The sequence below is a fragment of the Chrysemys picta genome, chromosome 6, assembly GCF_011386835.1.
Source record: "Chrysemys picta bellii isolate R12L10 chromosome 6, ASM1138683v2, whole genome shotgun sequence".
Lineage (NCBI taxonomy): Eukaryota > Metazoa > Chordata > Testudines > Emydidae > Chrysemys > Chrysemys picta.
The window spans coordinates 105,674,317-105,700,832 of NC_088796.1; the positions used below are offsets into that span (position 1 = coordinate 105,674,317).

General features: G+C 40.8%; 1 protein-coding gene across 19 annotated transcripts in view; it reads left to right on the plus strand.

Moving 5' to 3' along the window:
* The window catches only part of FREM1 (FRAS1 related extracellular matrix 1), a 102,017-nt gene that overhangs the window by 21,604 nt on the left and 53,897 nt on the right, over nucleotides 1–26,516 (plus strand). For 10 of the 19 annotated variants that reach the window (XR_006174465.2, XM_042850520.2, XM_042850516.2 and 7 more), the window contains 14 exons: nucleotides 1,361–1,455; nucleotides 3,398–3,699; nucleotides 4,196–4,392; nucleotides 5,874–6,197; nucleotides 8,322–8,430; nucleotides 10,052–10,183; nucleotides 13,476–13,820; nucleotides 14,448–14,590; nucleotides 16,189–16,385; nucleotides 17,980–18,091; nucleotides 21,468–21,635; nucleotides 21,935–22,143; nucleotides 22,687–22,780; nucleotides 25,838–26,090. Coding sequence is in view for 16 of the 19 variants with exons in the window: in XM_042850520.2 (XP_042706454.2) it covers nucleotides 1,361–1,455; nucleotides 3,398–3,699; nucleotides 4,196–4,392; nucleotides 5,874–6,197; nucleotides 8,322–8,430; nucleotides 10,052–10,183; nucleotides 13,476–13,820; nucleotides 14,448–14,590; nucleotides 16,189–16,385; nucleotides 17,980–18,091; nucleotides 21,468–21,635; nucleotides 21,935–22,143; nucleotides 22,687–22,780; nucleotides 25,838–26,090 (2,680 nt within the window). In the remaining 3 variants the exon portion in view is untranslated. The other 9 variants (XM_024106160.3, XM_005295160.4, XR_010588657.1 and 6 more) reach the window with 7 other exon arrangements.

Consider the following 26,516-nt stretch of genomic DNA (forward strand, 5'->3'; position numbering starts at 1 on the left):
TGAATGCTGAAGAGCTGCTGCTTTTGATTATGGAAGGCCCAATACTTTTAGGGGAAAGTTGCCTCCTGTGATAGATACACTGATGACATGCATCTTTGTCTTCACATCAGGCATTAATTCAGCAAAGCATTTGAGTATGTGTGCGAATCCATCATTATTCTGCAAACCACTCAAGCAAGTCCCGTCAATGGAATTTAAGTGCGTGCTGCTCTGACTGAAACTAACATGTAGTTATTCTTTTTAAAATTGTAGAATACCAGTCGCCCCTTGGTGCCCAGTATTTCTCTGCTTCTTTTGCTAACTCTGTACTACAGTTCAGGGCAACTGCACCTGCATTTCCTCTAGTAGTCCAGCCAGGGTACCCGCTCTCAGGCTTCCGGCTCCCCAGCCATTGCCTTTCTGGGTGGAGTCATGTGTCTCTCCTTTCTGACTGGCGTATTTCCAGGCTGCACAGTTCCCTGCCTTCAGTGTGTAGTTCCCAGCACAGACAGGTTGCCCAAGGACACCTGCTTGTTTTTCCTTCAGAAATGGTTAACAGATGTAATTGCTACAGTTATAAAGAACCACACATTACTTCCTATGCAAGCCTACTTCATTCTTAAGCTAATATATACAAAAAACATTCCGATAACATATTTGTTGACATTACTAAAAAATTACAGAGAAAACATATTAAAAATAATAAATGAGCCAAAATGCATGCTAATGAGCTTAGCAGAATTAACCCCAACCCTTACATGGATTCTGGCAGGAGCAGTCCTCCAACCTTCCACCCAAGGGGAGTTCTTGGGATTAGCAGTTCATCATAGTTTCAGCTCAAATGCATTATGCTCACAACATGTTTAACTCACACTTTATATGGTTTGGGGGTCTTTGAGAACAGGTAGCTCCTACACAATGAGTATCTTTGAAAGGTTGGCTATGAAGGGGAGAATTTGCATTCCCCTCACCCAAAGATATTTCCTAGGAAATCCACTTCACACTTATTGTTCCAAAAAAAAGACCCTGGATGTTCCTAATACCTTCCAGAGATTGCATTAATCTTGTCTTCCTGATAAAGTTCCATACATCTCATAATGGTGCATAAACCTTTGCATTTCTAATACAATGACCTGCAAAGATGGTCAACTTAATTCAGTGAAGTTTAATTTTTATTCAGTGAAGTTGGTTCAGGATGTGGATAGTCTGTCACACACTGAACAACAAAAGTCTGACTTCTGTTTTGTAGAAACAAAATATGGATTAAAAAGTGCGCTTTGTTCTAAGAACACTTCTCTGACAATCAGAGAACAGAAGAAGGAAATGCTGGAACCTGACATTCTTGACAGCATTTACTTATCTATTCTTTCCATCCCAATAGGTATTTGACTGTCATTTCCTTCCGAATGAAATCAAGTATACTCATAATGGCTGTCCAATTTTAGATGAAGACATGGTCATGCTTAGGCTGTACAGGTAAGCAGCACTGAAGCATTATGTATTATTATCACCAGTAAAAACAACTGTTTTTCATGAAGAAAAAGCAGTCAATTTTTCAGGCAAATAAAAATTCTTCCATTCATATCTGCAGTAACTACTTATGTACACTGGAAGGCATCATTAACCAATAACCCATGCTGTGATCTATTTATAGTATTATCTGTCAAAATATATATGAGAAACACTCTGATAACATATTTGTTGACATTACTAAACATTGGTTTATTTGTATACTACAGAAACTGACGGATTCTTCCTGTTACTGTTAATACTGACAACAGCACTTACAAAGTGCATCACATTCTCAAAGTGCTGCACAGACATTAAGGGTCAGATTCTGTTACCTTTACTCCCACTGAGCAGTGCTTTCCTCCACAAGTAATCCCTTTGACGTCAATGGGATTTCTTGTGGAGTAAGATACTATTCAACGTAAGCGAGGAAATGACAATCAGGCCATAAATAATTCTCATGATCCCTCTTTAGATATCATTTTCCTGGATGGGAAATAAAAACATATTGTCTTGAAAGTTTATGCCCACTGGATTCTGCTGTATCAGGGCCTGAAATAATCTCTGGTATAAATTAGAGCAGCCCCTTTGTGATATGATGGTAATTGGGGCAACATAAGTTTTTAATATATTTATCCTCACAACATCACTATGAGATAGCACAATACTATTAACCCCATTTGACAAATGGAGAACTGAGGCAGAGAGGCTAAGTGACTTTCCAAAGGTCACACAGGAAGTCTGCAGCACAACAGAACTTTCCAAGACCCTAGTCCCCTAATCATTGGACAATCCTTCTTGTCCATGCACCAAAGGAATGGCATATAGGAGTTGGAGTGGATTAAAGTGCCAAGAATGGGGGGATACAATGTTTCCCTTGATGGAATCTGTAGTATGTTAGGGTTCAATATAGGCATCTTAGAGGAAGACAGATCAATGAGATGATGATACAGGGTTTCTAATTGATCTCATTAGCATGTAGAGAGGAGGTACAGGAAGGCACAGCCAGATGGCAAGAGCTACAAAGAAGATTTGTGGATCAGCAATAGCAAGGATATGTGAAGAAACAGAGCAGAAGCCACTATTGGAAGAGGAGGAAACTGGAATAGTGGTGTAGGAGTGGGGAAGAGAGAGAGAAATCAGGTTCATGAGATAAGTAGAACAAGTTCGTGGGGAATTTTGAACTGGATCCTGAAATGAATAGGGAGTCAGTGGAGTCTCTCAGTGAGGGTAATGTGATCACATTTTTTATACATGTGAAAAAGTAGGCTGCAATATTCTTCACCTTCTGGAGTCTGGAGATCTAAGATTTGGAGATGCCTCAGAGAAGGGAGTCAAAATAATCAAGGTGAGAAGGCACTTATAAGTTTCAGCTGTGGTAAATCTGAAGAAGTGGCATACCCTGGCAATGTCATGGAGATGGCATGTAAGTAGGTAACCTGTGTTTTCTAGCATAGTGCACATACAATGGATAGGGTGCAAACTCACTCATGTATTTCTAACAACACCTTTATAGCTCACCTACATGACAGCAGCCATAAAATTCCCTGAGCTTGGTTGTTCCCACTGTTGTTTCCTGAGACACCTTTGTCCTGGCCCTAAATTCAAGATGCCTTATAAGACAATCAAATCCTTTATTATCCTGGATTCAAACAAATAAGAACAACCTGGTTTGGGATGAGTCCATGGAAATAACTCTGCACCTCCAAGCCAGAGCCCTCAATACCACGGTGAATCAAGAGAAAAGCCCTGCATCTCTATCAGGGTCATAAAACTTGACCACCTAGTTATGTGGTGACAAGGAGATGTGCAGAAATGGGGAATTTCAGAGTTGAGGATAATGCTGAGTTCACAGGCAAAGGAGGGAAGTTGGAATGGCATATTACTAATTATTTTTTATCCTCGACAGATTTACAGAAACTGAAACATTCACAGAAATGTTCATCCTTCAAGTGCAATTACTTGAGCCAGATTGTAATATCATCAAAATGAGCACCAATGTGCTGGAGGTCCCTGAGTTTTATGGCCTGTCTAGGGAGATTGACAAGAATGTGCTCACTTTTGACTATGACAAGAAGACAAACCTGGAGTGCTCCATCAAACTGGCTTCTTTAGAAACTCTTCTACCAGCCCATGGTCAACTTGTCATTGGAGAACCTCAGCAAGAAGAGCCTCGTGGAGATCAACCTCATAGCTTCTTCCCTAGATCCAGTATGATATGCTTTAATTGTTTGTATTAACAACATTTGCAAAGAGAGTGGACAGAATACCTGCCACAATAGTTTCCTTCATATGCATTGCTAAGATCTGTTACTTAAAATGGATGTGGTGATGCAATAAGAATCCGAGAGAGCAGGAGGATATTAGGGATAAAATGGAAGTTAAGGGTGCTCAGTCCTCCAGGATTGGCTATGTCTTTGAAGATCTACCATAAAGCTTCTAGGCTTTGGGCATAGTATTGTTGGATTAATATCTGAGCCAGAATGAAAGACTAATGTGACCAGAAACACAACAAAGAAAGTGAAGTTGGAGCTGGAAAATGTCAGTCAACCCAACACAATTGTTATTTGGGGGGGGGGGGGGAGGGAAGGAGTCCTATGCTATATCACATTGCCCTTTTACGGCACTTTTAGCTGAGCGTTCCTGTACTGTTTATCAAGTTTATTGTTTAAACAAATATTTTACTACAGCTTCTATTGGATTATAGAGCACAGAACAAGCCAAAGGTGCAGGAGTGGGCTCTGTGATCCAGAACTGAAGATGATTCAGAACACCAAAATGAGCTGTGAGGAATTTTTACTGATGGGAATTAGATATCAGCATCTTGACCCTCCTTCACCCAACATTGATTATATTCCTATCAGGCTGGACCTCACAGACAGCAGAAGCAAAACGCTGCACAAGGTAGAGTTTTATACAGCTGTGTAGTTTCTGGTATTCTGTCGTGTTCATGATTTTATTTGTGTGAGTAGACAACAGGCCAAATTAATGGCTGCCATAATTCCACTGAAGTAAATGGAGTTACACTGGGGACAAATGCTGCCCAATAACTTGAGTACTCAGAGAAGCAATTACTAGGTATAAAAAAAGGGGGGGAGGAGTGGGATGGTGAGGAATAGGAAAAATCATTATCAGTAACTGAATTACTTTGCGTAATAACCTCATAGTGAGAGCCTGTATAGTGGTTAAAGTACAGGACTCAAGGTCAGGGCTTCTATTCTTAGGCCTGCTACTAATGTGACCTTCCTGACCAAATCACTTCAGACCAGCTTTTCAAAAGTAGACAGTAATGTTGGAAGCCCAGCTTAAGATACTGGAGAACTGATCTGCAGAGGCACTGAGACCCACAACTTCAGCTGAAGTCAATAGGAGCTGCAGATGCTCAGCACCTGTGAAAATCAGGCCCTTGGAATCTCAGGTTGAGCATCCAAAAACAGAATCACCCCAAATTAGAATTTGTCTTTAACATATTTGTGAGTCAGTTTCCCCATTTGTACACTGCAGATAACACCACTTACCTACATCACAGTAGGGCAGTGAGCATTAATGAATGTCAGCATAACCACTTTGAGATGCTGTCACGAATCTGTCCTGGGCAGAGCACCCCTTTCCGGAGCTAGATGGGGAGCACAGGCAAGTGGCTGTAACTGCCCACACCCCTGCAGGAGTTGTGGGGCATGTCAGTCTAGAGGGGCCAGTGCTCAACCCTCCAGCCAAGGCCTTCTGGCTGGTTCTTTCCCTCTCAGGATCGCAGGTGAAACAAACAAAACCATCCACAGTCAGCAAACAAAGTTAAATAAAAGCAGAAAGGAAAAGCAAGAAACCCATAGGCAGCTTCATTGAGGATATTGACCTCTCTCACTTCAGAGGGCCTTGGAAATATCGCAGTCTGCCCCAGAGTCCACTGAGTCTCCAGTATAAGTCTCAGTCTCTTCCCACTTCTTATCCCAGGGGGTCTGTGTCCTCCTTTCTGCAAGAGCAGAGGCACTATTGGCTGGCAGACCTCTCTCTGGGAACAGGGGAGCTCAACAGCTTGTTACCTTCCCAAGGTTCCCACCATCTGAGTGGAGTTTTCTTCCTTTTAACTCCTCCTCCAATCCTGGCATGATTTGCAGCTTTAGGGAGTGGGGCCAAAGCAGCTCCTTAATAGTTCGTAGGTTCTCCATGTGGGGGTCATGATTATCCTGCCCTTCCCATAAAATGGCAGGGGGAACCCAACAGAAAACAGGTTGAAAACCAGTGGGTTAGTTCTTTAGGACTCAGATCAACAAAGTAAATGAACATGTGCTTAATCTTACGCATACAGTATGCTTAAATACCATTGGAGTACTCATATAAAATCTTACTTGACCTATATTCTGCCCTGACTCTTTTTCCTTTCATAGACAGAGCATGCATGGCTCCCTGTCCAAATCAAAGGTGCCATTCCCAACCAAATCCCCAGAGCTGCCTTCATGGCTATGTTCATCCTGGAGGTGGATCAGTTTATTTTGAGCCCCATGACAACAACAACGGTGGATGCTGAAGACAGTGAAACACCCAAATCCCTGCTAGTGTTCAACATTACCAAGCCACCCCCACAAGGCTACATCACTCATCTGTTAGACCATACCAAGCCTATCACCTCCTTCACCTGGAAAGATCTCAGTGAGATGCTTATCGCATATCAGCCTCCAAACAACAGCCATACAGAGAGGAGGAATTATGAGGTAACAATGGGACATACAGAGCCTCTTCTTTTCCCCCCACTCTAGCATTCAGTAAGTTGTAAATAGATGTGTTCATTTGTAATAGGTATCTATGAGCAAAAGGAATCTTTCTATTGATATGAAACATCTCTCACTAAAATGTGAGGTGTATTTTAATGACATTTTTCTTTGAAGTCTGCTGCTATTACCGCTGGGACTCCCATGAAAGAGAATCCTGTGACCCTGGCGAGCTACCATAGACCCCCTAAAATGTCCCCTCAGTCTACTGGAGAGCTCAACCTTGCCTGACCAAAATGTTTCACTTAAGGGATCTTATCTCTCTACATCCCTGCCCATCATTTGTTGAGCACTGACTTCCTTTCACACATTTTCATACATTCTTACCTCTGGTGCTACAAGAGTCACATTCTCTGTATCTACTGAGGTCACTATTTACTGCAAATCACCTCTGCAACCTAGCGGCAAATTCTTTGTATAATATACAGACAGTAGGCTTGATTCCAATCTCATTGACGTATTTTACATCTGGTAACTCCACTGACTTCATTGGAGTTACTCAAGTTTCTTGCTGGTGTGAGTGAGTTCAGAATCAAGCCCTATGTATATTTTATTATTTCTTTTGAATTTTAAATGGTACTGTCTGCTGAGTATACTACCCAGCTGTACTTCATTATGAGGTCTAGCACTAATTCTGACATATCAGTTTACCACAAATCAGGTGTTCTTTTGCTGTACACTACTTATTTAGGCCAGGTCTACACTACACATTTACATCGGTATAACTACATTGCTCGATGTAAAAAATCCACACCCCTGAGCAACCCAGTTGTACTGACCTAACCCCCAGCGTAGACAGTGCTCTGTCTACGGGAGGGCTTCTGTTGACTCAGCTACCGCCTCTCGCTGTGGTCAATTAACTGTGCCCATGCGAGAAGCTCTTTCGTCGGTGTAGTAGCGTCTTCACTGAAGTGCTACAGAGGTTCAACTGCGCTGCTGCAGCTTTTTAAATGTTGACCTGCCCTCAATCTATTGACATCAGAAACGCCAAGTTGTGAGACTAAGATTACAGAAATATTTTACATCCTAAAGAAATGAATTGCACATCTTTTCCAGCATTGCCCATAACAGTGTTTAGCTGTCAGGTCTGTGCCACTGGGTTTTACTTATTTTTGTATGAAGTCTTCCTTGATATTTTATTCTTGATATAAATATTTTGTGGTGTTAACTGTTACAGCATTTAATAATAGTACACTGTGGGAAGGAGACAGAAGAGGTGAGAAATTATGTATTTTCAAAAGCAGTTTGATGAGAGAAAGAGTCCAGGGAGAGATCCAGGTACATAGTTGCAGGTGGCAGGAGATGCGGAAAGGGGCTCATTTTAACAGTGGCGAGATATATGAAGAGACAGGAAGTCAGAGGCAAGGCAAATGGATGAAGAAGAAATAGACAGGGAAAGAGAGTGACAAGGTCTATGCAGTAAAATATTGTGGTACCTGATCCCAGTAGATTGACAGGGAATGTCTATTTTAGTTCAACGGGGTCATGGGACCCTCACAGGAATTCAAGCAGTAATAGCAGCTGTCTGAGGAAACTGTAAGTAAAAATCTGCCTGATGGGCTCACCTTCAAGAATCCCTGGGAAGTGTTTGTTTTTAAAAACTTATTTTTTGTACAACTTGTACTTAATTTTCCTCACATTTTTATTTACCATATTGCATCTGATAGACTTAAAAAGCAGAAGCTGAGCAAGGAAATGTACCCCAAAGCTTTTTATTGTTGCAAACCCTCTGTGTGAGTATAGTCCGCCCTAGTGCAAATTAAAATGTGTATCTTTCCTGTTCATTTATATAAATTTATAACCATATTTAATCTTATTTTCCCTACATTACCTGTAAAGATCACAACACAGAAAAACAGAGCTATAAGGTGGTACAGAAAACTAGGGGTTCAAATAACATACTGAACTACTTTAGATTTGTTCCTTTGGTTGTCATATTATCCAAATCCCTTGAAGTTTAGAGTGCCTAATATTTCAGTTATCTGCATGCTGCATATACTTTGTCACACATAGACAAAGATATTTCAACCTGTTTTTTCAACAAAGGTATGTCTTTTCATATAACAGGTGGAGTTAGAGGTTCATGACTTCTACTTTGAAAGGAGTTCACCAATCACTGTGCATATCTCCATCAGAACAACAGATACAAATGCTCCTCGGGTTTCATGGAATACAGGTGAGATTGAATTTCACTGAGTGAGTTCTGCTGCAAAATGTATGTTGATGCAGAGATGCGTTGAAGGTACACCTCTACCCCGATATAACACGACCCAATATAACACGAATTCGGATATAATGCGGTAAAGCAGTGCTCCGGGGAGGGCGGGGCTGCGCACTCCAGCGGATCAAAGCAAGTTCGATATAACGTGGTTTCACCTATAACACGGTAAGATTTTTTGGCTCCCGAGGATAGCATTATATCGAGGTAAAGGTGTACAAAGTTCAGGTTTGGATCCACAGTCTGCCCAGCTCAAAGTTCAGGGTGTGTGTGTGTGTGTGTTTCTCCTTCTCTATTTTGGTGTGACCCAGTCATAGAAGCTAGAACAAATGTCAGAATAAAAATGTAGAGTAACAGAAGCAGGAAATGGGGGTATGAGAAAATCAAGATATTCTGAATCTTAATTAAATACAGTGATTACATTTTACTTTCTGCCACTTTTAAAAAAAATACATTCCTTCCTATTTTGTTTCCCATATAATTCCCTTTGTTCCTTGTATATTAATCTGCACAACCTATGCTCTTCTCCTGTTCAGAGGTCAATCCTAAAGAAGTTACAGACTTGTTGTAGGAATCACTTGGGAAAATGCTATGATCTTTGTTATGCAGTAGGTCAAACTAGATGATCATAATGGCTAGGAGATACTTTGATGTTATTTACTGAGAGGCTGTTGTGAGGAACGATCTATGTCTTAAATCAGGTCAATGGATTCTGTTGGAGAGGGAGTTAAAAGTGGTGTCAGAGAGCTGTGTGGCTTTTCTAGCCTTATCTGCTGTTTTGACAATATTAATGTATTATTTTATGTTAATATTTATAAATATTCATTAGTCACAAAAACCTATGGGTACATTTATACTACTATTAAGAACATAATCTGAATACACATCATGGACCAACTTCACGTCAGTGCTATTCCTTTGAAATCAAGCAGTGAGTTTGATCTCTGAGATAGACCCCATCAGTAGCCAACCTATCTCTAACACCTGAAGATGACCATAGAAGCAGTGTTGTCACAATGGAAGGGAATATTGAGAAGAACACTCCTCAGCCTTCCCTTAGAGAAAAGTGCCCACAAATCTAACCCAACCTGAAATGTATGCTTAGGTAACAAGCTGGGCCATGCACTGTGCCTTGAAGGTCAACCAACTTTGGGCTCTAGTGCATTGACAAAGGAAGTGAATACCAGAACCAAAGGCATTCCACTAACTCCAGCCTCCCATCTCCTGGACATTCAAGTCTATGAGCTCTCAATAGGAACACCTTAGCTGATTTACTGTCAGGAAAGTATATAAGCAGGAAGTTGGTCTGTTAGATAGCTGGGAACCAAACTGTTTTATTCCTCTGTAATAGAGATCTGAGGGGCATTGACTAAAGTAAAAGTGCCTGGAATGAAAGCTGATAGTAGGGCTTTAGGTTATTTTTGAAATGCCTATTTGAAGGCAATTATGTTGATGGAATTTAATTTGTTCCTTCTCCTGACCATTTGCACAAAGCACTACAATAGATACACTTGATAGCATTGAATCTCATCCAGTTATAAACACACGCTTTGCTGAACCTATTCTCTGTTCTTTGTAGGCCTTGATCTCCTGGAAGGGCAGTCCCGACCAATCACATGGCAACAGTTTCAAATAGTGGACAATGACAACATCAGGGGTGTTCGCTTGGTCACAATTGATGGCTTACAGCATGGACGGCTCACTGTAAGAGGTAAATTGCCATTTCCTCTTTAGGGATTGGAAACAAATTGTGCATTCCACCTTTAGTGGATCGAATACAATAAAGATAGTTAGGTCCCTGGCTCTCATTGAAATCATTGCGAGTTAGATGCCTAAATACCACTGAAGTCTATGGAGTTACACCAGTGTAAAACCAATATCTCTGGGAGGGCACTAAGGTCCAATATGTCTTTTTCCTCGTCTATGCTGTTTGTAGAGAAGAGCAAAACTGGAGGTGTTTTTATTTTTGCAGAACTCCCTATACATTAGCCATGGTTTTGGTTTTGCTAGTTTGGATCCAAATCCCATATGGTTTGAGCCCCCAGGTGGAAAAGATTGATGGAAAGGTCCAATCTTTACTCTTTTTTTTTTTTTTTTTAAATAAACATTTGTTTAAGTTTATTTCCTTTGCTGACTGTGTGTGTGTGTGTGTGTAGATGGTTAACTGATAGGCACAAAGATCTTAATGACTGATTTAAAATATTTTGAAACTATGTTCTATACAGGATTTCAGTTAACATTAAGATGACCAGCATTTGACCAGAGGGAGCAAAAACTAGAACTGCTCTGCATGGATTTATTCCTTCCTTATTTATCAGAAGCACCCTTGATGATGTCTTTAGTTACATTAATACTATTTTAGGAGCAGTTTTGTTACTTTACTGTTTGTTACCTAATAGTTTTGCTCCCTCTGCTGTCTGGCTACTTCTACTGCTGTTGAATAATAATAATGTAGAGGGAAGTATTAAGACTGGGTATTTTTAAAAAAATCCTCTAAAAAGAGGTGAATTTAAGGAAATAAACTATATCTCAATAAACTATTCACTCAATTTGAGTAAATGTGACCTAGCTCAAATGTAATTATTTTCCTTTGCCACTACTGTGTTAAAGATGTGGCTAAAGAATAGTGGAGCTTGCTAACTGAGGAAAGCTTCTAAGTAAATATAGGTATTATTTAGAATCTGGAGCTTATTCTCCAGCAGATTATAGAAGTTTTTATAAATAGATCAAATTTTGGACCTAAGCGCCTTTACAATATTGCAGTAAATCAAGTCCAAGCTTGACTTTTCGGGGTGATAATCTTTCATGTAGTGAATGTTATTGCATACCATTACAATATTCTTAAGCATCCCTTATATCAGTAAGTGCAGAGGAATAGTTTTATTACTTTGAAAATGTAGGGCTTAATTCTCTATTCCATTAACACCATTTTTACATTAGTGTAGCTCCATAGATGAGTATAATCAGAGCGAGGTTCCAGAGTGTTAATGTAGTTTCTTTGTAGCAAAAAGAAACATTATCAATATAAAAATCATACCCTTAAAAATCCTTTCTTCTTTTATTAATAGCTTTGATTATAAAACTGAAAGAATTTTAAAGATCTAAGTGATTTTTCTCTATTTATGCTACGTTGCTATTTATGATACTTTTTACATTTTACTCGGCTTGACAATGAAATGAGACTGCCCTGTTTCATTTTCATTGTGATCGTCAGTTTTAGTTTCTGGTTTTTATGCACTAGCACAATGCTGTTGTGTTTGCGAAAATGTTTAAGTAAAAGAAATCCATCCTGTGGTTGCAATAAAAGAAAAACCATTCAACTTTTAAAAATGTTATTGAATTTTCAGATATGGAAAAATATAAATGAGATCTAAACACTTATGTGCAAGACAATAAAGTTAATATTAAAAAAGGAAAATAAAAAAAACTATCTGAAAGGATATATGTCCTGTTTTCCAACAAGATGCTGTCTGGAGTCTTCCATCATATGTGTAGTTGTGTATTGTTGTCATTTTACAAATAATTACTTCACACAATTTCCTGTAATATATAAATTCAGGGCTGGGCTGTGGATTTACCATTAGCCATGAGTAAGGCAAGTCAGTTGTACTGCCCCAGCAGTTAAACAGAGAATTGGGACTCAGAATCACAATCTGGTCCATGGTTCCCTCCTCCTTTGGGGGGAGCTGTTCTGATTCAGCCCTTTACCCGGAGCAGATTACATCTCCCTGTATACCGGAGATGCACCAGCTGGCATGTTGGGAGGTAGGGTCAATGCTCTTCCCATACTCCAGTCCTTTCCCTCCCACTCCCCACACACCTGTGCAGCCAGATGTATCTGGCTCACAAAAGTTGCTCTCCCAGCAATGCTAGTAACTCCATTCCATGGGCACACAGGGCAATCCACAATCTTGCCCTCAATAAACTTTTCAACAATATATCTTTTTTTTGTTGTCTTGTACAAGTCGATTAGATATCCAAACCTAGAGTTTAGCATTCCAGTTAAGCATAACTAGTTTGATAGAGATTACTAATAAAGGCAATGCCCACTGAAATCAATGGAAAGACTCCTGTTAACCTCAGTGGGCATTGAATTAGGCTCAACATTTCTACCAACTATTTAGTATGCCATTTTGTATTATTTGGCAATACTAAGTGCCAAATCGTAGGGCCTGTTTATGGACCAAAGAAGGCTTCTGAAGCCTGGGAACTGGTATGGTCCTATGGCATGGCAGCTGGGATAACTGTTGAGAGAGAGGCTCCACAGAGGAACTTTGCTCCTGTTGTGCAGTAAAGCAGTGTTGTATGTAGCTCTCTCTGTGCCACCACACAAGGAGTTTTTTGTGGGGCATTGTGTGTGTGTAACCATTCGATCGACAACTATCGTAGAAACCCTCCTCCAGTAGGGAATTTCAGGGTCTGGAAATACTATTGCAGCTGGGGATGGCTGTGCTGGTGCGCCGTAGCCTTGAAGTGGGAGAGTATTCCGCCCCTGTGCCCCTGAAGAAATCCCCTGCTCTAGAGTCAGAATTTGACCCTCAAGGCATTTTACCTAAATGAACAGTTGTGTGTGAGCATATAGTGCTGAGTACAATGGAAGTTCTATCCCTGTCTGGGACCTCTAGGTACAAATAAATAATAATAATTAATAATGGATGTTACTTCTTGCTTACAATGAAATATTGATCTGTAATCAGAAAGCATATACTCTTTGGGCTTAAAATAAATTGTGACTGATGCTTTAAGAAACAGTGGTAGATAGCAAACACTGATGTCTTCAAATGATCTATATGACAGCATTGATATTCTGGGGAGTTGTGTTTGCTACCACAGTTGTGTAACCGTTAGCAAAGTACATAGCTTAGTAACTATGCTGGACCATGTTAATACTTTCTGTTTTGAATGAGTTTTTCTAACTCAGACATGTATTTCCCCCCTTAATAAAATTCATACTGAGGCTGAATTACACATCTTTGAACTGTCTTCTTTCATTCTTTTGACAGGAGGGAAAGGATTCATGTTCACGGTCTCTGACCTGAGGGCTGGGGTTGTTCGCTACCACCATGATGACAGTGACTCTACAAAAGATTTTGTGGTATTTAGGATCTTTGATGGCCACCACAGTATTCGCCATAAGTTTCCAATCAATATCCTGCCTAAAGATGACAGCCCCCCTTTCCTGATCAGCAATGTTGTAATTGAACTGTATGAAGGGCAGACCGTTCTGATCCAGGGCTCCATGCTTCAAGCGTCTGACATGGACTCCAGTGATGACTACATACTCTTTAATGTTACCAAACCACCACAGGCTGGAGAAATCATGAAGAAACCAGGGCCGAACCTTATAGGTAATCTAAGAAAACCACAGTAAGATGAACGTTCTTTTGCGGGGGCCAAACTGTGCTCGTGGTTACCTTGGTGTAAATCCTTTGAGTTGAATGGAGTTATTCTGGATTTACTTTGGTGTAACCGAGAGCAGAATTTAACCCAGAGTCATCTCAATCGAAGAATATTTTTCTGTTGTACTTTCTTGGCTAGAGGAATTTGGGTGGTCAAGAGACTTCCTTGCTGCAATGATTCCTACCAAGCTGAAAATTAGAGGATGGCACTGATGGTGCTAAATTGAGAGTGGGGGATGGGGGTTCTTTTATTCCATACCTGGACACAGAATCCCTTTGCTAGATTTGTTAGATAGTTTTTATTTGTATAAATTCACCTTTTTTCCTCATCACTGGGCTTCAGAGCCATCACTGGGAATGCTCTTACTTCATATTGAACAATTATGAAGTTTTATCACAGTTTCTGATATAAAGATGGAGTTTTTAATCTCTTTCAGTGGATGCACTGGAGAAAGAAGAGAAACTATATAACAGGTCTCTTCTTCTTTATGAGGATCAAGATGATCAAATTTACCAGTGATTAAAATTATAAACAGTTCTATGAAATGTGCTTTCTTTTATTCTTTGATTCAACAGGGTATCCTGTCACTGGCTTCCTTCAGAGAGATCTGTTTAATGGACTAATTTACTACCGTCACTTAGGAGGAGAAATATTTGAGGATTCCCTTGAGTTTGTCCTGTGTGATAGCCATGACCCTCCCAATCTCTCAGAGCCACAGGTATTATGTTTGAGGATTTCTTGCAATGTGTCAGGGGTGGCTCTAGCTTTCTTGCCGCCCCAAGCACGGCAGTCAGGCAGCTTTCGGTGGCTTGCCTGTGGAAGGGCCGCTGGTCCTGCGGCTTCGGCATACCCGCCACTGAATTGCCGCCGAATCCGTGGGACCGGCAGACCTCCCGCAGGCATGCTGCTGAAGGCTGCCTGACTGCTGCCCTCGCAGGGACCGGCAGGGCGCCCCCCCACGGCTTGCTGCCCAAGGCACGCGCTTGGAGTGCTGGTGCCTGGAGCCGCCGCTGCAGAGTGTGGTGTAAATGTCTGGACACCAGCATACCTTCCTACATTGGATTGTTGAAAATCTTGTGATTTTTCCCTTTCTAACTGCCAGTCCTAAAAGCACAGCCTAGGATGTGAAAACCAAGCTGCGTCCTTTTCTGTGTGCACATTATTGCCAAATTCTCCAGACCAAATTCTCCCCTCGTTTATAACTCAGCAACCCTATTTTCTTTAATTTTTGTCTGACAGGAGAATATTGTCAGATCTCAAAGGCATTAATGGAGATTGTATCAGGTGTTAAAATGAAAGGCCAAATTCATTCTAAGGGCTAGATCCTCAGCTAGTACTAACTGGCAGTAGCCACTTCAAAGTCAATAGATTTGCACCTATTTATACCACCTGAGGATTGAGCTGACTGAATTTAATATTTCCTTGACTTCAGAGGCACACTGCCAAGATTTGTGAATTTAAAATGTGCCCTCCTGTATATTTCTGTTATATATTATACATTAGTCCATCAGTTATTTTTCTGTGTGGATGTTTCAAAAAATAGGTACAGTGCCCTCCTGTCCTTAAGTAATATTTGACCACCTGTGCTTATGCACAACCCTACAGTAACAAAACCGTGAAACTGTAAGTAGAGCTGGTCAGAATTTTTTCTCAAAATGTGCTTTTGATGGAAAATGTTGCTTTTATCTAAATTGAAACATTTTGAAAAATATGACCATTTTGAATTCTTGCAGAGAAGTTATTTGTTTCAAAACAAAAAAATCATTTTGGAATTCCATTTCCGATTTCCAAATTTCATTTCAGAATTTTAAAATGTTAGGATTTTTTAAAAAGTTTTTTATTTCTATATTATTTTAATTATTTTTACATTATTTCATGACAATGTAATAGTTTAAAAGTAAAATAAAAATAACAGAATATATAAAATCATTAAGGGCAGCTGCTACTTACTACTGGTTGAAATATCTTGTCTTCTGTTTCTGGTTTGCAGGAAATTTCAAAAATATTTGTTTTAGTTCCAAATGAGAATGAAAAGAACTTTTGAAATGTCAAACTTTCCCACGAAACAGAGATTCAGAGTTTTAACCAGGTCCTCAAACAAATAATAAGGAAGAATAACCAATATTACAATTGTATGAATGATGGAGGAAAAATTAAATGAAAAAATGTGCTTCCATTTTAAAAGATTTGTTCAAATATTTTAAATATGAACTAAATTAACTCTGGTGGTTTCCTATAAGCATGATTCTAAGAGCATTTAGTGTGTTTCCAACATTCTTCCAACCCTATGATATTTTTCTGTATTCTTTACTCTAGCTGGTGATAGTGCATATTATTCCTGTGGATGATCAGCTTCCAAAAGAAGCTTCTGGGGTTACCCGTCACCTCGCTGTTGAGGAAACTAAGATAGCTCATCTAACTAAGAAACATCTCCATTTCATAGACATGGAAGCACAAGAGAGAGAGCTCATCTACACAGTAACCACCTCCCCATTTTTCTCTTTTACTCATGGGTATGTGAGAGTGAATGTACACTCCTCATCACAAGAGATGGGTAGGCACCAAGTGGCAGGGGAAGTGTTGGTGGCAAAGTAAGGCTGTTGCCTGGGTGCACACACTAGGTTCCCAATCCTGCATGCATGGGCCTACCTATGTGGATCTAGTTGCAGGACCAGGATGTAGTGTGTTAATAATCATGTGGGTCAAAGCCTAAAGCAACAGGACGTGAGGGGCAACATCAAGTGGTTAAAAGAGAGAGGCAGAGAACAGACAGACCCAGATGTTTTTTCCTTTTGTTTGACTTCACCTTGTATTTCACTGTGGCCTATTGGATGGTTGGTGGCCCATTTGGTGAGTTCAGCACCAGTACCCTCTCCAATTTACCAAGAGGAAAGAGTTTTGCTTACTACCACTGTGTAGCTCAGGGGATCAACACTTTTCTGTTTTGGGCCAGACCAGCAAAGAGTCAATCTGTAACTCAGTGGTATGGTTATCTGTCAGGTGGGTACATGGTTAATAGCCTTGAACAAGCCTGTGGGCTAATCAGAAGAACTGCAGCTGAAGCCTATAGTGGGCAGGAGAGAGCTCAGAAGCCAGGTGTTGAGGATAACAGGAGGGAGATGGGCCTTTTAATATGTGTGTATGATATGAAGTTGATATACTCAAGACTGAAAAAAGTGGGTCCAGACTATTCCGTAAGGTGTGAATAAGATCTTTCTAATAACTATAAGAATGTGAAGAGCTTAGGTCATCTTAATAAAACTGTAGCTTTGGAGTGGATCAAGTATTTTTAAAGGCTTTGCAAAGAAAATGGCGGAAATTGTTTACACGAGGTTAAACAGAATAGCCTGTAGGGATCAGGCTGAAGCTCCCAAAGCAAATAAATGGTCTCTTTGGAGGGGCTTTTTTGTGTGTATATAAAAATTAAAATAAGAGATTTGTAATTTTGATGCACTTTGGTTGGCAAAGTCCCAGTATTAGAAAATTCTGTTTCAATGTTTTCAATGTTATCAATTATTTTTGCTGTGTGATTTGTCTTCAATACACGGGACAAGTTATTTTGAAAAAATAAATGGGTTGCCTTTGCCTTTTGTTTTGCCAAAAGATTGGTCCTTAGGAGGTGGAAAAGTTATTGTGTCTCACTTTTAAAAGCTTAGAAAGTTGAGTTGTCAGAAATTGGTTCACACGAGCCTCTTATTTATAAGATTAATGAAAAATTTAAAGAATTTGATGTAATATAGAATTTCTTTTATCTAAAGAAAAATGAAAATATCAAGTGATAGGTATGTGAAGGGCCAGATTCTCAGCCAGTGTAAATCATCAAAGTGCCTGAAATGTGTGGGGACACTTTGGTGTGGAAGTCCAGGACTTTGTTCATAGTAAAGTAGTTGTTACTTTTTGGTGGCCGGTTCATGGCTCATGATTCCTTTGTTCAGTTTTCTGTCACAGTTTGAAATCCATAATAAAGACATTTATGATAATGAAAAAAGAAAAGTAAATAAATTTTATTTCTATGCAGCTAGTGGTTGGTTGGTAGTGTTGAAGCACAAGATTGAATTGTAAGATTTTTTTTCTCCTATATTAGAAGTTTTTCTAATCAGCGCATAGTGTGTGTGTGTCTTTGTACAGCCCCTCCGATGCTGGGAAGTTGTTTATGGTGGACAGCATCCCCAAGCTAGTCAAGGATCCTTCTGTTCCAGCACTGAGATCATTCACTCAGGTTTGTTACTAAGTGATACCATACTGGAACCATACCCTTTTTAAGAACTGGCTCCAGTGGTGCTGTCATTTTTCCTCAAGTCACTTCCTTTCAGGTTTTCATGAGGCTTAGAAGTGGAAACCAACCCTAGCCAGTACTATCACTATCTCAGTTTAACAAACTCAAAATTCAGCTAACTCCATTCATATTTTTAAAGAAGTGTCTACCATGATTGCATTCCTCGCATAAGTAGACATAGCTCCTATTGAGACCAAAAGGAGTTGCACTTGCTCGTGTTGGAGACAAATTCAGCTCTAAGTATTTGACCTGAGTTGGGTATAATGTCAGGATAAGAGATGGGTTCAACCTGGACATGGTTTGGGTTTTGCAAAGCCCCATCAGTCTGATTTCTTATCGCCACTAAGATTCTTTCACATTGGCTGAACTCCGTTGGAGTAGTTCTGTGTATCCACATTTTTGTTTTAATTTTAAATAATTTAATAGAATCATAGGACTGGAAGGGACCTCAAGAGGTCATCTAGTCCAGTCCCCTGAACTCATGGCAGGACTAAGTATTATCTAGACCATCTGTGACAGGTGTTTGTCTAACCTGCTCTTAAAAATCTCCAATGATGGAGATTCCATAACCTCCTTAAGCAATTTATTCCAGTGCTTAACCACCATGACAGTTAGGAAGTTTTTCCTAATGTCCAACCTAAACCTCCCTTGCTGCAATTTAAGCCCATTGCTTCTTGTCCCATCCTTAGAGGTTAAGAAGGATTTTGTCTTGGAAACTTCTGGCCAGAAATCCCTTTTGGGAAAAGAGGAACATATATAGTCAGTTTTAATATTTTTAATGCTTTTCACTTTGTATTTTATAGATTACATAAAGACTTCTTATATTAATATATATTCAAGATTTGGGATATATAGTTTTTCTCATTTACCATATCTTATTTGTCCTTAGACACTTCCATGGTCTTCTGAATTTACAGAATCATAGCAATTGTGCATGCAGATGGAGACCTCTGTTCTTCTTTGAGTGCTTGTTCGTGTCGATTCCATTCTGGGGTGTGTGTGCGCCCATGTGCACAATTGTCGGAGACTTTTGCCTTAGCGGTATCCGTAGGGTCGGCTGCTGCGCCCCCTTGAGTGCTGCGCTCATGCGTCAGCACAACCCACATTGTCTTCTCAGTTCCTTCTTACCGCCCATGACAGTTGGTCGGAATGCCTTGTCTTCCATTGCAAGAGTGTAAGCGATTCTTTCAGACCCATTGTAGGTAGTTGTTAGGGACTTAGTTTGACCAGTAAATTAAGTGTTAGATAATAGTTTTAGTAGTTAAGAGTCCAGGCTGGGACTTTGCTGCAGAACGGGGCATGTCCCGTTCCCCAAGCTTTAAGCCATGTTCATGATGTACCCGGCCAATGCACATTAGTGACCCCCCATGATTAACTGTTTGAAGTGTCTGGTGGAATCACACAGAAAAGACAAGTGAAGGATCTGCAAAAACTTTCACCCTTGAACTCAAAAGGAGTGGGATATCCACTTGAGAACATAAGAACGGCCATACTGGGTCAGACCAAAGGTCCATCTAGCCTAGTATCCTGTCTTCCGACAGTGGCCAATGCCAGGTGACCCAGAAGGAATGAACAGAACAGGTAATCATCAAGTGATCCATCCCCTGTCGCCCATTCCCAGCTTCTGGCAAACAGATGCTAGGGACACCATCCCTGCCCATCCTGACTAATAGCCATTGATGGACCTATCCTCCATGAACTTACCTAGTTCTTTTTTGACCCCGTTATAGTCTGCACCTTCACAACGTCCTCTGGCAAGGAGTTCCACAGGTTGACTGTGTGATGTGTGAAAAAAATACTTCCTTTTGTTTGTTTTCAACCTGTTGCCTATTAATTTCATTTGGTGACCCCTAGTTCTTGTGTCATAGCTCAGTGGTTTGAGCATTGGCCTGCTAAACCCAGGGTTGTTAGTTCAATCCTTGAGGGGGTCATTTAGCGAACTGGGGTAAAAATCTGTCTGGGGATTGGTCCTGCTTTGAGTAGGGGGTTGGACTAGATGACCTCCTGAGGTCCCTTCCAACCCTGATATTCTATGAGAATAATTTTTCTCCCTCCTCCTCTTAACAACCTTTTATGTACTTGAAAACTGTTATCATGTCCCCACTCAATCTTCTCTTTTCCAGACTAAAAAAACCCAATTTTTAAAATCTTCCCTCACAGGTCATGTTTTCTAGACCTTTAATAATTTTTGTTGCTCTTCTCGTGGACAAATTGGAGAAAGTCCAATCTTTCCTGAAAAGTGGTGCCCAGAACTGGACACAATACTCCAATTGAGGCCTAATCAGCGCGGAGAGGAGAGGAAGAGTTATTTCTTGTGCTTTGCTTACAACACTCCTGCTAATATATCCCAGAATGATGTTTGCTTTTTTTGCAACAGTGTTACACTGTTGACTCATATTTAGCTTGTGGTCCACTATGACCCCCAGATTTCTTTCTGCAGTACTCCTTCCAAGGCAGTCATTTCTAGTTTTGTATGTGTGAAACTGATTGTTCCTTCCTAAGTGGAGTACTTTGCATTTGTCCTTATTGAATTTCATCCTATTTACTTCAGACCATTTCTCCAGTTTGTCCAGATCATTTTGAATTATAATCCAATCCTCCAAAGCACTTGCAACCCCTCCCAGCTTGGTCTCAGCCACAATTATCATCCATGTTGCAGTTTTTTATTATGCTGTAGTTCAATAAATCCCATTCTTATTAACATCTGTAAACTGCCTGGCCATTACAATTTACTGTATGGTTAATGTTGCAAAGCAGTTTTCCTTATAGCCTTTTAATTGGAGTCCTGAACCACTCAGTCAGGTTCATAAGATCAGTTTCTGGACGAGAGACTTTGCTGATAGTTTTAGTCTACTTTAGTATCTTGTTGTGATTTGGGTAAACAAAGGATGTGCAAATAATAAATATTGCTAATGACAAATTCAGAGATCTCTGGAATTCAGAGATGTACAGATACTGTAGTGAATGTAGTATTAAAAGCTACGCTTTGATAACTGTGATTATTTAAAAGTCATTATATAAAAAAGGTTTTGGGGATGGCATACCTCATCCAGGCTGAGGCCCCCATCTTCTGTTTCCAGTTGTAAATTGTACCTCCACAAATCTGGGTCTTTGCATTTCTATCTAGCTAATTCATAGTTAGAGGTGCAGATACTCAGATTTGTGCCAGTAGTTGAAATGTGGGTGCAGACATTCAGATGGGAATTTTGTGGGCACAGATCATATCCAAAGCAAAGGTCATCTTTCTGAAAACGTACCTTCAGATTTTAAATGACAGTTTCCCTTTTTTCTTTCTTTCTTTTTTCCTCACATTTTGCAGCATGCTGTGAACTACATGAAAGTTGCCTATATGCCCCCTATCCAGGACATTGGGCCTGAACCTCAGCATGTCCAGTTTATTTTTTCAGTCAGCAATCAGCATGGAGGCACTTTGTATAGGATCTGCTTTAATATTACAGTTCTTCCAGTGGACAATCAAGCTCCAGAGGTACATCTGTGTGTGTGTGGGAGGGAGGGAGGAAGTGAATCTCTGAATATTAATATGGTTTTACTAGACAGATAGAATACTGCTGTAATGATCCATCTGTTATTGATTGGTGGCTGGGGGCAATATTTGCTCTATGTGTTGTGGTAAGTTCCTTACGTCCTCCCAGCATATGACAGATGAGTTATGACTTTGGTGTTTTGATATTTATTGTGTTGCATCTTTTAAACCCAAATGCTCTTTCTAGTTCAAATTTAAAGGTGCAGAGGGAAATGGTAATTCATCTCTCCCCCTCTGTTCAGGTATTTACAAATAACTTGAAAGTGGAAGAAGGGGGACTGTGCACCATTACAGGGAGCCATATTCTGATGTCAGATGTGGACACAAAACAGGAGAACCTCCACATCTACCTTCAGAGGCTGCCGCTGCATGGAATGGTAGAACTGGATGGATTTCCCATGAACAAAGGTGACAGGTTCACCTGCCAGGACTTGCACATGTTAAAAGTCAGGTGAGAAAAGGTCCTGCTTTTAGTTTTGTTACTATTAGTTCTCACCATCAAACTGGTGTTAAATTCCAAGAGCCTCAGTTTGTGTGAGTTGGCAAAGTCTGACCCCAATGGAGCTCAACAAACGTACACTAGCTGAGCCTCTGGCCTATAATGTTCTCTGCAGATTCTTAAGTTTGCATTAAAAATAATATTATAGCCTCACCACATGATGAATGAGCAGCCACATCTGAGCAGGCCGTAAAACTGAGTCAGGAAACCATGTTGTATTGTGGTGCAGGGCCGCCCAGAGGGGGGGAGGGGTAAGTGGGGTAATTTGCCCCGGGTCCCGCAGGGGCCCCCAACAGAATATAGTATTCTATAGTATTGCAACTTTTTTTTTATGGAAGGGGCCCCTGAAATTGCTTTGCCCCAGGCCTCCTGAATCCTCTGGGTGGCCCTGTTGTGGTGGGTAGTTGGGTAGTATTGTCCTGCAGTGCTTGCTGTTCTTCTTGATGCAGAGACACGTTGTCCATGTGAAATTAGTGCAGAACTTAATTCCCACAGGTATCAGCATGATGGCTCTGAGACTCTGCATGATGACATCCTCTTTGCAGCCACAGATGGCATTAATTCTTTAGAGTTTGTCCTACAGGTCAAGGTCAGTGTGTTGCTCCCTGCTTGTACTCATGAGGGCATTCATCCGCATAGAAAATGATAAAGTATCAGTTTTGAAGCCCTCAGAACTCCTCAGAAATTGGAAGGAGTTGGGCTTTTTGCTGTTCGCTTTGGAGCTTATGTGACAATATTGGTTAGAGAGCAAATTTGGCAGGTACAAGTGATGAGGTACAAGTGATGAGACATCTGCACCTGCTCCTGCTTAGCCACTATTGTCAGGAATGAAGCCCCAGAATTAAACATGGAGCGTGTGTCAGATCAGTGAAAGAGAGAGTTTTCTTTCTGAAGATATAAATTCCACACTTAGAGGGACACCGCAAAGTGATATCCTTTATATTTTTAAAAACAAACTTTACTTCCATATCTGTGCTCCTAATAACTCCACAGAATGCTTGGCTTGGCTTGGCTTGGCTTGCAAAAGCTGCAATGAAGTGTTTAAACCAATATGTTTTCATTGGAATTAAAGAAAAATCACAAAATCTTTTGACCATTAGGTTTTGTAAATGTTTGTTTCTACAAAACCTAAATTTGAGGCTGGACTTGATCTGACAGAGTCCCTCTGAGATCTTTGTACTTTGTATTTGTAAAGATAAAGGACGTATCATCACACAACCTCCTCCAGAGCACCCCCTCGTGGCCAGAGATGGCTCTGCAGCGCCCTACTTCAGTTTCCCCCTTCAAAGAGCTTCTTTAAAAAATTCCACACAAGCTTTTTTGTTCAATAATGCCCTTCCTACCAGGGTCCAATTTATTGGCATAAGACACAATTCCAAAACTCTGTCCTGGGGCTTCTTAATTTCCCTGGGTTTGCTCTCTGGAGCTCTTCCCAGCCTTGACAGGCCATTCTCAGCCCTATGTGGCTGGATACTTTTTCTACTTCCATGGAATCCGCTGTCCCTGGCCTTCAGCCTGCTCACTCAAGCTCTTCTGCAGTCTTTGCCACAGCTTCCTCTGAACATTCCCCCCTCTGTCTGCAGCTTCCCGCTGCTTTTATTGGGGAATCACCTGATCCCTGCTCAGGTGTGCCATCTTAGTAAGAAAGGTTGGCTGGCCCCAAGCCTCTAGCCCTTAACGGGGCAAGCCACCCTGTTACAGGGCAAAAATATGCAGAAGTGCCTGGAGTGCTGAAGCCATGTGTATTTACGTGCTAGTTAATATTAAAGCACAGTTGCTAGAGAAGAACTAGAATCAGTCCGAGCAATTCCCTAAAGCCAGAGTTGCCAAACATTTTCATAGGATGGGCCACCTCTTAGTAGAGAGATCATCTAGTAAACCCTCGCCCCTCCAAATCATGCTCCAGTTTGTGATCGCACAGTGTCCCACTAGCAATAGGGAATCGCACGTGTGAGATTTTGCAGTGTTGCTGTCCCAATTGCTCAAAAATCATGAGTCAGGGCCCCCGAGAATCATGAGAATGGCTTTAAAATCATGAGATTTTTAAAAAATACATATAGGGCTCTTTTTATTTACTGTCAATGTTTTTTCTCTGAGGTCACATTTTCAAGCTTTTCTTTACAATCATCAGGGTTAGAAACTCACTTTTTAAATGAAAGCTAACGTGTGATTACATGACTCCAGGAAATGGGACTTTAAGAAAACATCCAATATTGTGAGATGAGAATCCTGAGAATTGGAAACAGACTTGTCCATGTGTCTGTGCACGAGGAATTGCCACATGTAGAAGTTGTCTCCCATTACACACACACACACACACACCCACCCACCCACCCACCCACCCATCTGCATGCACAGTTTCTCTGGCTGGACCTGAATCAAGGCATCTGCACTAAGTGATCATTTCAACAATCCTAACCGGTTATGGAGACTCCATAATTAAATTTAGTGATGATGATAATACTTCTGTATTGCATTTCATCAGAGAATCACAAAGCATTTTCCATTCATTTAATACCACACAATATCCCTTTGAGGTAGATAACTACTATACCAATTTTATGGGTGGGGAAACTGATACACAGAGAAGTGAAGTGGCTTGCCCAGGACATGGATGCAGTGAGTTGTAGCCCAGCCGACAGTGTTCCGGTTGCCAGTATCTGGTGCTAACCATCAGGGCCGGCTCCAGCATTTCTGCCGCCCCAAGCAAAAAAAAAAAAGCCGCGATTGGCAGTGGCAATTGAAAAAAAAAAAAAAAAAGCCGCGATCGGCGGTGGCAGTTCAGCGGCAGATCCTTCGCTCCTAGAGGGAGTGAGGGACCTGACGCCCCCCAATTGCCGCAGGTGCCGCCCCTCTTCCTTGGCCGCCCCAAGCACCTGCTTGTTAAGCTGGTGCCTGGAGCTGGCCCTGCTAACCATTAGACCGTAGTAGGTGTAGTTTGGATTTGTTCTCTTTTTTTCCTCTTTCTTTTTGTGTAATCCATTAAAGAGCATCATCTGAGTTTCATATTGTTTTTGTTATACAACTTGAAGGCTTATAAAACCCCAGAATGTTAGTTGGCAAAGGCATAATTTTCCTTCCCCTGTGGTAAACTCCCAACTATATAAAATTGAAAAGCCAAATTCACCACTGGTGTACACTGATGCATTTCCACTGAAATCAATGGAGTTGCACTGGCTTAGACAAGCAGTGAACTTGGCCCAAAATTCCAGGCCTATACTCCTTGATTTCCACCCCGCCACAAGTTATCAGGATGTGTCTTTTATGTCCAGTGGTCCCTATCCGTGCCCTATCAAAGATGCACTGCCGCATGCATTTGTTTTCTGATGGGTTATGAATGGCACTGCTGCTTCATATAAAAATGTATTCATGGGGCTGACTGAACCCTGCTGCGTTTCCTTAGTCCTTAGTCAGACAAAATTCCCATTGACTTCAGTCTGACTCTTGTGACTTCATTGTGAGATCCTCTTAAATGAGAGACTCAGGATTTAATTTAATTCATTCCATTTTTTGGCCTATTTTCTATATCTGCAAGTCTAATCATTCACTTTGGTTGAGCATGACCCATGTTTCCTCCCAGTGAACTGTGCTTGCAAGGACAAGGGTTGTGTACTTTAGGTGAAACTGTATGTGTTTTTCTGTTTAGGTGCTACCTGTAAATGATGAGCCACCTATCATGAAAGATGGCCTCATTCCCCTAATACAATGTCCAGAGGGTGAGGAAGTGGTCATCACCTCAGAGTACATTTATGCCACCGATGCAGACAGCGATGACATGAAACTGACTTTTATGTTGGCTCGACAGCCCTATTATGGGGTTGTGAGGAAAGCTGGTATCGTTGTGGATCGCTTCTCCCAAGCGGACGTTGTCTCTGGAGTAGTGACCTACAAGCATACTAGTAAGTGAGACTAGAAGAGCACTAGATTGGAGGTGTAGCCAGATAGCTCTGGGATCTTGTGTAAATCCAGATAACTCTGGCAGCTCATCACTAGGAGATGCTGAACGCCTGCATCTACACTACTGCATATAAATAACCACATGCAAACACAGCTGTGAAACGTAGTTGTGGCCCAAATGTGTCGTGTAACACTTTCTAATTGCCTGTTGGGATGGGAAGCTATCTCATAGCCAGTTTACAGAATCATGGTTATACCTGTAGAACCATGATTCTACCTGTAAATACATTTACTATGCTTGATACCTAGACTAAAATATGGTTCCTGAACATGGTAAAAAAAAAAAAAAGTCTTAACATTTTTTTGCAACTGTGAGCATGTTTCACACCTATGTTTGGATAAATTAGATTATTTTTATACTCCAGAGA